Genomic DNA, 13,016 nt, shown 5'->3' on the forward strand with positions numbered 1-13,016 from the left:
ATGAAGCCTGCGCCACAGTACATGTCCCTGTTTCCATCCACTGCTGTAGCTAAGCCTAAGTACAGCACCATCTGCACTATATGCTTTAAACATTCACAGCTTCCCACAAAACATTCTGGGAAATGGGAACATTCTCTTAAGGGTGCTGAGAGGTGGTGGGACACCCCGGTCTCCCACCACCCCCAGCTACAATTCCCAGACTGTTAAACTATGCTGGAAATGGCCGCTTAAGCAGGGCTCTCCACTTCTACACAACTATTGGCAGCTGGAATGAACCACACTTCCCAGTCTGCCACAAACCCCCAGCTACAATAACCAAAATGTTAAACTATGCTGGAAATGGCTGCTTAAGCAGGGCTCTCCACTTCAACACAACTATTGGCAGCTGGAACGAACCACACTTCCCAGGATTCCTTGGGAGAAAGCCATGACTGACTGCAGTGGCATGATAACGCTGTATAGTGTGGATGGGGCCTCCGTGTAACTTTAAAGACATACAGGTGAAACTTGAAAAATTAGAATATCGTGGAAAAGTTCATTTATTTCAGTAATTCAACTTAAAAGGTGAAACTAATATATGAGATAACTCATGACATGCAAAATGAGATATGTCAAGCCTTTATTTGTTATAATTGTGATGATCATGGGGTTTATAGACATATCTCACTCTTACACTGCTCTGCTCTTGCATGCAGAGCAAGGAAGGTGCAGAATCTGCACAAACCCATTTTCTATTATGTTACATTATGTTATTGTTTGTAAGCTGGAGATTCAGTTCAACAAAAAGCAGCATAGAAATACAATCAATCAAGTTTGTAGAGATCAGAAGCTTGCCTTTTTTAAACAGATGGAATTAAAGGCAAGAGTCTTTTTGGAGATTGTGTGTCTGAGCAGTGGCGTAGCGTGGGTTGTCAGCACCCGGGGCAAGGCAAGTAATTTGCGCCCCCTAACCCGTGGATTTGCGCCCCCTAACCCGTGGATTTGCCCTAACCCCAGATGTTGCGCCCCGTGCGGCCGGCCCCCCCTGCACCCCCCACCCTACGCCACTGTGTCTGAGTTTTTAACAGCTACACTGCAGGAGGCCCTAAGGAGCAGGACCTCCAGAGATTGCTGGACTCCAACGCCCATCACCCCTGGCTACGCTTGCTGGGGCTCATGGGAGATGAAGGCCAGTAATACTTGGAGGGCCACAGGATCCCTACCAGCAAGCCAAAGAATTTCCTAGGATGATAAAACAACTCTGCATGTGTTTGGATAGTGCTCTTCTGCCATTTCAGCGTCTCCGCTCAGCTTCCCTTACCTGCCAGCTGTGCACGGAGTCGGCTGACCTGGGCTTTCTGCCTCTCCGACTCTGCCAGGGCTTCATTCAGTTGGGAGCGGAGATTCATCTCCTGCTTCTGATGACGGGCCAGCTCCAGCTGCAGCTGGGTGATCTGTGCTGTGGCTTCCGCTAGCTCCTCGGTGACCCTGACCTGCAACGCAAAGGAGCAGAAGAGACAGGAGAACATATGGGGAAGGAGAACCCACAAGACGTTTCCTGGGAGGATGCAAGAGCTGTGCTTTCGGAGGCTCCCAAATGCTAAGAATGAGTCTCCCAGGAAACACCCTGAAGAACTGGTCTACTGGCAAGGCTATGAGGAGCAGGGGGAGGCAGAAGCCTTGGGCTTTTCAGTTAGTTCAGGAGAAAGCATGCACAACAAAGGTGCATAAAATGGAGAGCAGAAAAGCTTTCCCCAGAAAATTCAGGACAGACAAAAGAAAGGACATCTTCACACAGCAGAGCTCTCTCCCACAAGATAAAATGAAGGCCAAACAGTTAGATGGCTTTCGCAGCGGATTAGACAAAACAATGGGGCAGGAAAAGCTATACACAGCCAACAGCCACAAGGGCTAGGGTCTCCCTCCACTGTTGGAGGCAGCATGCTGTTCCTGGGAATCGCAAGTGGGGTGAGCGCAGATCCTGCTTGTAGGATTCACATCTGGTTGTGAGAATAAGACGGGCTTTGGGCCTGATCCAGCCAGGCAAAAGCACTCAAGGAGGGTGCATTGTAGGACTGGTGAGGGTGCGTGGCTTGGAAGGAGTTTTGAGGGCCAAGCACATAGGCCTGGAAGGTGGCCTTTGGTCCAGGGGCCTGGAGTCCCCCCCACCCCTGATTTAGGAAAACCCATTGTCACTGAAGCTGGGATGCCAAAGCACAGAGAGGCCTCACAATGAGAGACACCTGCAGAAGGCGTGGAGTTTCCCCCTGCTAAAAGTATGAAATGGTGACCTGGAAAGTATGAAGGGAATAAGGAAGTGCTCAGGTGATCAGGACACCCAAGGACAATGCCTCACCTGGTCCCACCCCTGATCCAGTGGCGGCATGTGCTAGAGAGAAAATCGGCAACAAGGAGAGGAGAGTTAACACCACCAGAAGCAAGAACAGCAAGAGGGGAGAAAGCTTTATCAAAAGAGGCAATGGCATTCTGGGTTAAGAGCACTCTGCTTATTCTGTGGTCCAAGGGCTGATTATATCACTCAAAATCCCAGCGGCCTCAGGGTAAGATGCATGGAAGATCCCTTAATGGCAGGGTTTGCACGCTGACGCCCAAGCAAGAACAGGCCACAGCAAACCTGGACTTGCATGCTCTCCCCTTACATCTCCTCCTCTCATGCGGCCAGGAACCCTGACAATTATGCCCAGCCATGGTTTGCTGTGTTGCCTGGGACAACGAGCTGCAGCTAACATCAACAATGGTTAATATCAAACACACCAACTTCAAATGTTTGTTTCTATAAGCTAACTTCAGAATCTAATTCTGCTTAACATTAATGGCTGTTCTCAGTCCAGACAACAGAGGAAGCAGCAGTTACCTAGAAGTGGAAACTCTCACGCCCTTCTTCTTGGCTGCATAGGACGAAGTGAGGGGGACGTTCACTGTGCTTGCTCACATCATGCCAATCCACAGTTTAGCATGGCATGTGACGCAGCCAATGAGATCTTGCTGTAGACCAATGTGGTGCATTTTTTTTTAGTCACTGTGTTAAATTTTAAAGGGACATTCTGTTGTTTTCTCAAATTCAACCTGAGGTGCTTTGCAAAGGATTACCTGAAGCTTATGAATCTTTTACCTGTATGTGCATGTATACCTAGCCAGTCGTTTGTTCTATTTTGTTGTTGCTTCTGCTCAGAAACGTAACTTATTTCTGGCCTGCAGGCAAAGGGGAATTGTGACCTGCACTAGCGATTGTGAACTCCTGGGATAGCACTTGCCCTCCCCACAGCCTCAGTCACTTGGCCTTCCTGTTGTGGCTGTAACAATGCCAGGGCTTACCTTCTCCTGTTCAGCATGTAGGACCCTTGCCTGGGTGTGCTCCATGGTGCTCTGCAGTGAGCTATCGCTCTGCTCAAATATCAGGATGCTCTGCTCCACATAGCTGGGGGAAGAATTGTTTTTTGCACACGTGAATGTTTGCGTGATTTGATACTTTCCATCCTCTCATGTAAAAAAAGAAATCAAGGCAGTATCATATGTAGATCTCATTTTTCAAAAGCCACCCTAGGAGAGCTTCTATCCTTTATATCAGAATCATAATAGTTCTTATTTTATGTTCCATCTTTCCTCCAAGGAGCTCAAATACTGGTATATAGTTTTCCTCCCTTTTTTATCTTCACAACCCTGTGAGGTAGCTTAGGCTGAGAGTGTGTGACTGGCCCAAGGTCACCTTCATGGCAGAGTGGGGATTGGAACCCTGGTCTCCCAGATCTTACTCTGACAGACCCTCTTAACTGCTACCCCACACTGGCTATATTCCTGTATTCCTCCATTTGTCCATCCAGCCCAGTACTGTCCACTTTGACTGGCAGCAGCCTTGGGGTGTCTGGGGATTGAGCCAGGCCACCTGAGCTTTAGGCTCCCTGCAGTATAGGAGGAAGGGAGTTAACAAACCTGAGCACAGTAGGAAGAGTCTGTTAAAGGGTAGGATACTCAACTGGCCTTTGGGACTCTGCCTCGGCCAAGCCCCTCACCTACCCCACCTCATGAACTCCCCAAGGGAGCTTGAGCCTGGCTGGAATGTGTCCTTGAACGGTGACAGTGCACCTTGCTTCCCTGGACAGGGAGAGGTGTGTGCAGAAAGAAGCCCCACATGGTGTATTTTCTGGCTGCACAGAAGGCAGGAGCAGCATCTGTTGCTCTGTCCACTGGAGCCCCAGCCCAGCCCTGGAATGTGGAACCTGCCAGGTTGTCTATGAGACAAGGTGGCCCTCAGGATTCTTTGGAAGAAGCCACAGCTGTTGAAAATGGCATGGCGCTATTTGGAACGTATGATTTATTGTGATTTATTGAATTTGTATACAGGATTTCATCCGTAGATCTCAAGGTGGTACAGTGCAGATGGGGTCTGAGTTATGCAGCTGAGGTGAAGGCCGAAAGCCTCAAACACAGAGGTGGCAACCTGTTTACTGCAGAGTTAGGATGGGACACCTGGGAGAATGGAAGGCTTAAAAGCTAAGAGCACCCTCAATTTATTTCTCACCCTGGCTTTGGAGCAGGTGTAGGAGTCGTCAGCCAGGCTGGGTCTGTAGCGGGGCTTTCTGAATGTGGTGCTGGTGAAGGTGTGAGGGAGTCCTTGGGGCCCAGGCTCTGTCCGGCGGAGTCAGCACCCTTTGCAAACCACACCTAAGGGAGCAAAAGAGGGGCATCATGGAGTCTGGTCAACCACTGCCTCCATTTGTAGAACCTTATCCAGGCGGTAGACTGACCACCCAACAACCTTCTGAGGTTCTCTTGGTTGCTAACATGTTGGGAGGAAGACATACTCACCCGTTTGACTTCCACCTCAAAGGCCAGGGTCGAGTCTGGAGGAATGCGTTCAGATTCTGCCAAAGGCCTGTAAGCCAATGCTGGCGGGATGAGGAGGAACCGCCTCCCTCCTCTCTTCATGCCAATCATTCCATCTTCCCAGGCCTTCAAGTTCCAGAAATGGAGAACCAAGCAGAAAACAGGTTTGGGTGACCGCCTTAGCTAAGTGCCAGAACCACACAGCCTTCGCCAACCTGATGTCGTCCAGATACCTTGGACTCCAACTCCAACCAGCATGCGCTGGCTGGGAATGATGGGAGTTGGAGTCCACTGGATCTGTGTGTGCGTTTCTCAGGTTGGTAAAGGCTGGTCGAGAGCAGGGCACAGGAATACTGACAGTTCTCTTGCAGTCTTGAGGAAAGCAGTTGAAAGCAGGGATGAAAAACATTCCCTCCGGGGCAAGCTTCTTGGTGGGGAGGAGCATGCCAGGAGTGGGCGGGGCTAGAGGGGAAAGTGGGAGGGGCAACGAATGTAATTTTTCCCTTTGTACAATAGGCTACCTTAGACACCCACTCACACTCCCCCCTCTGTCTCTCATCCAGGACAGCAAGAGGCAACATTGGAGGTCCAGGACTGTTTTGGTCCAGGCCACAGAGCAGGCCTCCCACTCCAGCAGATCATGGCAGGCATAGACAACCTGGGACAGCTACCTGCCTGCGGTTCTTAAGGAAGCCATTTGATCAGGGTTTGAGCTCAAAAAACATCACTGCTATTCAGCCTTCCACACAGCCCGGGCTGCTGAACTCTGCTTAGATGTGGAAGTGGAAGAAAGAATCCTTGCACTGCGGTGGGAAGATAGTGCTATCTTACCTTGATGACTTTGCCAGAGCCTAGCTTCAGACGGAGCAGCTTCTCTTTATTTACATTCGAGGCGAAAACCTGTTACAAAAGTGGAAGGTCGATGGGGTGAAATTACTTTTAACGCAGAAGGTAATAGGTTCACGTTCCGCTACTCCAGTTGCTGAGCCAACAGCAATGAGTATTGAAGGACGGGGCACAGCTCAGGGACACAGCACCTGTTTTGCAGGCAAAAGGTTCCAGGTTCAAGCCTGGCATCTCCAAGGAAGGTCAGGGAAAGGCTTTTGCTTGGAAGCCTGGAGAGCTACTGCCAGTCAATGTGGGCGATGCCAACCTAGACCAGTGGCCTGATGCAGTGCAAGGCAGCTTTCCATGTTGAATCCCCTACCTAGCGGTGCCTCCCATGTTGCAGATTGGGTAGAATTATGATTGAGAAATAGGATCTACACCTTGGAGACAGGTGTAGCTTAGGACCCAACAGCATGTGCTTCCCAGGAAGAAGGTCCTGGGTTCCCTCCCCAGCATCCCCAGTTGAGAAAGGGTGGCAAGGCTGGGAATGGCCCCACCTCTGGAGAGCAACCAATGCAACCCCCATGGAAAAGCATGGTTGGGGTCAAATGCACATTGAGCTGTGAAGCAAGCTGGGTGAGCCTCACCAAGTCCCTCTCCTGTTTCATTTCCTTGCAATGTTATTGAAAGGCAAAAGGATGGGGTTGTGGGACAAAAGGGCTGTATGCAATCTATAAACCAGGAGTGGGAAAGCTGTGGCCATGCAGTGCTGCTAGAGACTTCAACCCCCATCATCCCCAGCCACCCCCTCTGCCAGGTCTCACCTGCCCAAGACTACCGTTCTGGAACAGCCAGCCTGTAAAAGTGATCTCCAGGACATCTCCAGTCGCCACACCTTGGCCATCTCCGAGAACAAGATCCTGGCACAGCACTGAGTCAGGAGATTGGCTGCTGTTATACTTGGCAATGCACAGCTGCAAGGAGGAAGAACCAAGCCCTTTGTGTCATTAGCCTGCATTGTCATCCGCACCTATGCAATCTGGCCCAGCGCAGCACTGGCTGAAGACCCCAGGGGCCTGAAAAGGCCCTAACTGGCTACACCATTATTTCTTGCCCTCCCTGGATGCTTCTTAGTAGTTGGCAGAGAAAGCATCTGGTGATTGATGCAAGAGAGCTGAGCTCCCACGAACACTGGTTCAGTGTCTGCAGGACAGTCACCCCCCACCCCACAATGCAATGCACGCCTCTGGCACCTGCTTGCTGAAGTCCACAGCCGCCATTTCTGATTCAAACATGATGGACCAAATCTGCCTCTGATCATCATAAAATGTGCAGTAGTTGTTGGGATGCACCTGCGGAAAGAGAAAAGAGAAAGTGGAATTCTGAGCAGCAGACAGCCTTTGCTCAAAACAACTTTCTTCCTGATGGGTCTTGCTAAAGACTTTGGGTTGTGTCCCAATGTTAGCCCTACTCAGAGCAGACCCATGAAAATTGATGGACATGATGAACTTTGGTGCATTAATTTCAGTGAGTCTACTCTGAGCACACACACACAAACATCAACGTATGTAGTGTGTCATGTTTAGAAATGGAAAAATGCTATAGGATTTCGGGGTGGAGGGCTACCCCAAGGGATGTAAGCTACAGTAGGACAGAGGGCAGAATGTCATCTACTTTACGTTGTTACCTCTAGGTAAGCGTTTTAACCATAGAGGGGCCCCTTGGTTCTAACACAATTCAAATCTAATGGGTTGCAACAAGCATTAGCCCTGCTGAAAGCAGACCCACTGAAATTAATTGACCACAGCTGAGACCTCATATGCAATGTGCATTTCAAACCACCAAAGAATTCTGCTTAGCTTCAGCCCATGCCATGGTCCTTGCAGGTCTTAACGTCAAAGCTTACCGTGAATACAAAACAGGCATGGATGCTGGCGGTCGCAATCTGCTGCTGCTTGCTGATATAAAGAAGCACTTTGTACTGGATTCCACAAGAGACGGAAGGACAGAAGAAAACAAGAGCAAAAGTGAGGAACCAAAAACTACGGAGCTGGCTGTTTTCAAAAGCACCTGGAGCTCTTCTTATACCATGTAGCATTTCCACAGCACCCCAACACCCAAATGACACATTAACATACAAATACATCAGAGGTGTTCATCGTAGGAATTGCTTTGGTTGCAGGTGCCTGGCTTAGTTACATGTGGAGTGACTTCGTTACAATGGAGCAGGCGTGGGGAGCCTTTGGTGCTGAGCTACAACACCCATTGGCTCTTGCCAGCATGGCCAGTGGAGAGGGATGACGGGAGCTGTCATTCAGGGACATCTGGAGGACCAAAGGCTCCCTACACCTGGAGAAACCAAGGGGTGTGATCTGTCCTTTTCTGCCTAATTAGCTAAACGAGAATGACATCCCAGTGTTTTATCCTGTCCCACCACCCTCACCTGCAACGGCGCAGGAGGACAAGGCAATCATACCAGAGTCTTCCTGGAATAAACGCATATGTTTCCTGACATATTTTATCTGTTGATTGTAAAACACCTGTGAATCCTTTCATAGCAAAGTGGGGTAGAACAAACCACTGAAGAGCTACTGACTGAGCTGAAAAGGACAGAGGCTGGAAAAACTGAATCCCTTTTCCAACATAAGCTGCTGAAACCCCCTTCCTTTTTTGAGTGTGGTGGGAACCTTTATTGATTTTTCAAGCCACGACAAAGTTACTGTCTCACCTCCCTCTATCCACTCCGCACACAATATCCCCTAGGCCCTTCTTTTGTCAAGATTCTAGTCCACATGGTTCTAGTTACATAAGAGCACAGGGAGCTGCCTCAGACTGAATCAAACCACTGGTTTCTCTAGCTCAGGACTGCCTACTCTGACCGGCAGCAGTGTCCCCAGCCCTACCCAGAGGAGCTAGCGATTGGAGTTGGGAGCTTCTGTCTGCAAAGTGGATGCTGTGTTGCTGAGTGACAGCCCCTTCCCTGCTGCGAATACCTTCTGTAGAGAAGTGAGGTCAGAATAAGAAAAATGGGAGCTATAACCCTTGTGAGCTGATTGGGCAGAAAGAGACAGGAGCCAAAACAGCAACTTCCAGAGTAAGACATCATCAGGAAACCAGGATTCAGACAAAGGGAAGCATTTCCTTAGCCCAACCTACATCAACCCGGTATCCTCCAGATGTTTAGGACCGACAGCAGCTGTAGTCCCAAACATCTGGAGGACAGCAGGATGAATGACAGAAGGCCAGGCTACTTCAAGACACCACACCTCCTCCTCTTACCTCCTTGGTTGCATTGCTGCCCACTACAGCTGCTCCATACTTGCCATGTTTCACATATTTCCCATTGGTACTGGAATGAGAAGAGAACACCTCTTAGCTTCCCACAATTGTTGCCACCATGCCAACCCCATCGGTTATATTAAGCAGCTCTTTACAAAGACTTCCCAGGGGTTGTTTAACTCCCATCAGCCCAGGCCATCTGGCCAATGGTGGGGGGTGGGCGGTAGCAGCCCAGCAACATTTTATCAGCCCACAAGCTCCCCATCCCAGGAGGTCTCTATCCTCATTTCAGTTCGGTGTTGGCTAGTGCCTCATTGGGGTGAATGCAGGGAGCCCAACTCTAGGTGGCACCAGAGCCAACGACAAGAAGGGCCAGCTAAGTCTAGGGCTGTCCCCATCTTCCTCCCTGCTTTGTCCTACCATGGCAGCATGGAGACTGAGGGGGAAGAGGAAGCTGACAGGAAGTCCTGCCCTCTGGATCGGTTGGACGTAAGAAGGCAGGTAGGTGGGAGCCAGCTGAGGGCAGAATGAGGGGGTGCCTTCCTACTGGGCCTGCTTTCACTGGTGTGGCATAAGGCAATTGAGCCAGCACATCAAGCCAGAGTCAATGATATCCACAGCCTGATTGGCTGGAAGTAAAAAAACAACAACAGGCAGGTGGGGGCAGGCTGAGGTTGGGGAGGCGGTGCCCCATTTGCCCTAATCGACCACCCCCAACTGTTGTTCAGTTCCACCACTTTCCGAAGAAGGCAGGCAAGATGGAGAGATGATTGCAAAAGACGTGAGCACAGGACTTGGGTAGCAAGAACACACTGCAGCTCATCCCCTCTACTGTAGTACTCACAACAAATATGCATGAACAACTGTAGCAAAGAAGACTGAATGCACTGCTGCAGTGGGCGCAGGAGCAGCAGCAGCAGCGGGCACAGCAGTGGGTGCAGCAGCAGCAGCAGCTGCAGGAGGATGCTTCTGGGTGGGCAGACCTGCAGCTGGAGCAGCACATGAGAAGGGTAAGTGCTCTGTTGCAAACAGAACATTGCTTGCAAACATCAGGCCAAGTTAGCTCCCTTGTCTTGGGACCAAGCCAGTTGCTCAGATTAATGAAAAACAGAAAGTTGCCTTGTATGGCATCAAACCACTGGGTCCATCTTCCTCAGTGTGGTGAATACAGACCACCAGCACCTTTCTGGGGCCCCAGGTCAGGAGTCTCTCCCCAGCACTACTCGGGAGTTGACCAACCCAGTTGATTCTGTGGGGCTTCAGAACCAAAGGTTGGACTAGATGGTCCACAAGGGCTCGTCTTATGTTCCTAGGGATTGTGAACAGTTTACTTACCGGTAGCTAGTTGACCTTTTTTAGGCTGCTTGGGTGGCATGTATTGGAAGAGCACATTTCCATATTCTGTAGTTGTCTGATCCTGTCCAAAGAGAGAGGCCAGCCTGGTCCTGGGCAGAGAGAAAAGTAACCATTCACTTCATTCACAGAGAGAGGCAAGCTGGTGGGAACAGAACAAGACATGTATCTGCAAGCACAAAGATGCTCATGTTTCACTGCAGGTTGGCGATTTTGTTGCAGCCTTCCCCAAAGACCAGAGGGTAATGGATTCAAAAACTAGAATCCAGTCAGTGATTAGGATGTTGGCCACCCCACTAGGTCATAATGCTTGCCGAGGGGAGCTTTGCCCAGTCTCTCTTGGGGGTAACCAGCCTGGCAGAGCTGTTGTAAGAAATTAATGCACACAACTAAAGGAGTAGACACATTGTGGGTCTTCTCTAAGCAGAACTTAGTTGGAGACAATCCCTTCTTTTTCCTATCAAGTTTCTATAACCTCTCTTAAGAACAAAAGAAAAGCCTGCAGGATCTGGCCAAAGTCCCAGCGAGTCCAGCATTCTGTTCTTACAGTAGCCAACAGAACCCAAGCACAAGAGGCCTCTCCCCTCCTGTGGTCTCCAGCAACAGTTATTCAGAAGCCCTGCTGCCACCAACTTGGTGAGCACAGCCACGGTGATTAACATTGCTAGCCTTCTCCTCCCTGAATTTTTCTAATCCTCTTTTAAAGTCACCCAAGTTGGTGGCTATTCCTGCCTCCTGTGGGAGAGTTCTGTAGTTTAACTGTGCATGGTGTGAGAAAGTACTTTCTTTTGCCTTTCCTGAAGGTCTTCCAACATTCAGCTTCATCGAATGTTCACAAGAGGGAGAGAAATTGTTCCCTATCCACTTTCTCCATGCCATGCCTGATTTGATAAACTTCTATCATATTATCTCTTACTTGCTTTTTGTCTAAACTACAAAGTCCCTAAAACTGAAAAGGCCGTTGCCCAATTATGCACCCAAGCTTTTATAGAACCTAGTACAGTGGTACCTTGGTTTTTGAACAGCTTAGTTCACAAACTACTTGGAACCCGAATGTTTCAAACCCGGAAATGAGTGTTCAGGTTTTCAAACTTTTTTTGGAATCTGAATGTACTTTGGCGGGGGGGGGGTATTTTCGTTTTGAGTGCCACACTTTCAATGCTTGCTCGCTTGTTGCCTGTCCTGGGCTTCCCCCTTTTCTTTTCTTTTTAAATTAAAGGTTTTCTTGTTTTACAGAAGTATGTGTAATGTCTCTCGTATTTTTTCCATGTAACATTTTTACAAATCCATTTCATTTGTTGAGACATTAGGGGGAGGGGAGAAGGGGGGAGGGGGGAAGATGGGTAGGGGTGTGGTCAGGTGGCAATGTTTCTATTATGCTTAATGTATGTAGGGTTTGGTGTCAACGTTCCTTGTGCTGTTCACTTGTGTTCCTTTGGTGGTGAGAGAGGTTGGGGTTGGCTTAGGGTGTGGTTGTTTATTTGTGATTGGCTGTGGTGATCTTTGTTTTTATGTGTGAGTGGGGTGGGTGTGTGTTTTTTTGTTTGTTTTTTTAAAATGATATTTATTAAGATTTTACAGACAAAAAAGAGTTAAAAAATTAAAAAAGACTTCCGGGTTAGCACCATCGGCGAATTGCGGAGTTCCTCCGACCAGAGGAACGGGCTCCGTGGAAAATGGGGCTTCCCGCCGTGGCGAAGGCGGGGGCCCGCTAGAAATCCCAAGCGGAGGAAGCCTGGGACCGTGGGGTTCGGCAGAGCACCAAGAGCGCCTCCCCTACTCACGAGGAAACCCATTTTTGGGGCTCCGGAGTGAAGTGGGGTGAGCAGCGCGGTGCATCGAACCGATCGCTATTTCCATGGAGGGAAGGCGCGCAGCCATCGCCGGAGAGCGCTGACTTTTTCCTGATGACATTTGGACTCTAAATCAAGTAAGGTAAAGGTAAAGGTACCCCTGCCCGTACGGGCAAGTCTTGACAGACTCTAGGGTTGTGCGCCCATCTCACTCAAGAGGCCGGGGGCCAGCGCTGTCCGCAGACACTTCCGGGTCACGTGGCCAGCGTGACATCGCTGCTCTGGCGAGCCAGAGCCGCACACGGAAACGCCGTTTACCTTCCTGCTAGTAAGCGGTCCCTATTTATCTACTTGCACCCGGAGGTGCTTTCGAACTGCTAGGTTGGCAGGCGCTGGGACCGAACAACGGGAGCGCACCCCGCCGCGGGGATTCGAACCGCCGACCTTTCGATCGGCAAGCCCTAGGCGCTGAGGCTTTTACCCACAGCGCCACCTGCGTCCCTAGTGCCACCCGCATCTAAATCAAGTACCCGTGAGTAAAAACGGAGAATCAGATTAAGAACCTGCAAATTTTATGAAATAGGCACGAAGCGGGAAGGTGTAAACAGGAAGTCCGCCTCCCGTTCTTGTATACGGATTGAAGCAAAGACCTTGCAACCTAATAGCTTAAAAAGTCTTTTTAAAGTTGGAAATTTCCTGCACCCATAATCAACAAAACCCCCCTTGGAAGCAGGAGAAAAGGGGGGGGGGAGTTTGACTGTTTAATGCTGCAGGAAGTGAGAGAAGGAATATAAGTTTCTACCGTCCCATACCTGGGGACGGGGTATCGGGACAGAATCTGTTTGAGACGTCCATTGATTGAAAGTGGAGTATTTTGACAGATAGAAAAAATAAAATAAAAGAGAAACAAACTAACTTCAATGCCACCTTCTGCATCTC

General features: G+C 49.6%; 1 protein-coding gene across 3 annotated transcripts in view; it reads right to left on the reverse strand.

Annotated features, from left to right (window-relative positions):
• LOC114589411 (FK506-binding protein 15-like) overlaps nt 1-13,016 on the reverse strand; it is a 62,548-nt gene that overhangs the window by 3,811 nt on the left and 45,721 nt on the right. Inside the window, exons 2-13 of one of the 3 annotated variants that reach the window (XM_028715331.2) lie at nt 10,267-10,376; nt 9,776-9,920; nt 8,932-9,001; nt 7,559-7,633; nt 6,906-7,004; nt 6,477-6,626; nt 5,656-5,724; nt 4,807-4,950; nt 4,520-4,662; nt 3,316-3,418; nt 2,336-2,368; nt 1,301-1,472 (exon numbers count right to left, since the gene is read on the reverse strand). The exons of the other annotated variants lie outside the window; for them this stretch is intronic. Of the exons in view, the coding sequence (XP_028571164.2) occupies nt 1,301-1,472; nt 2,336-2,368; nt 3,316-3,418; nt 4,520-4,662; nt 4,807-4,950; nt 5,656-5,724; nt 6,477-6,626; nt 6,906-7,004; nt 7,559-7,633; nt 8,932-9,001; nt 9,776-9,920; nt 10,267-10,376 (1,313 nt within the window). The remainder of the gene's footprint in view (nt 1-1,300; nt 1,473-2,335; nt 2,369-3,315; nt 3,419-4,519; nt 4,663-4,806; nt 4,951-5,655; nt 5,725-6,476; nt 6,627-6,905; nt 7,005-7,558; nt 7,634-8,931; nt 9,002-9,775; nt 9,921-10,266; nt 10,377-13,016) is intronic. 3 annotated transcript variants of the gene reach the window in all.

Source organism: Podarcis muralis, chromosome Z (genome assembly GCF_964188315.1).
Source record: "Podarcis muralis chromosome Z, rPodMur119.hap1.1, whole genome shotgun sequence".
In the NCBI taxonomy this organism is placed as follows: domain Eukaryota; kingdom Metazoa; phylum Chordata; class Lepidosauria; order Squamata; family Lacertidae; genus Podarcis; species Podarcis muralis.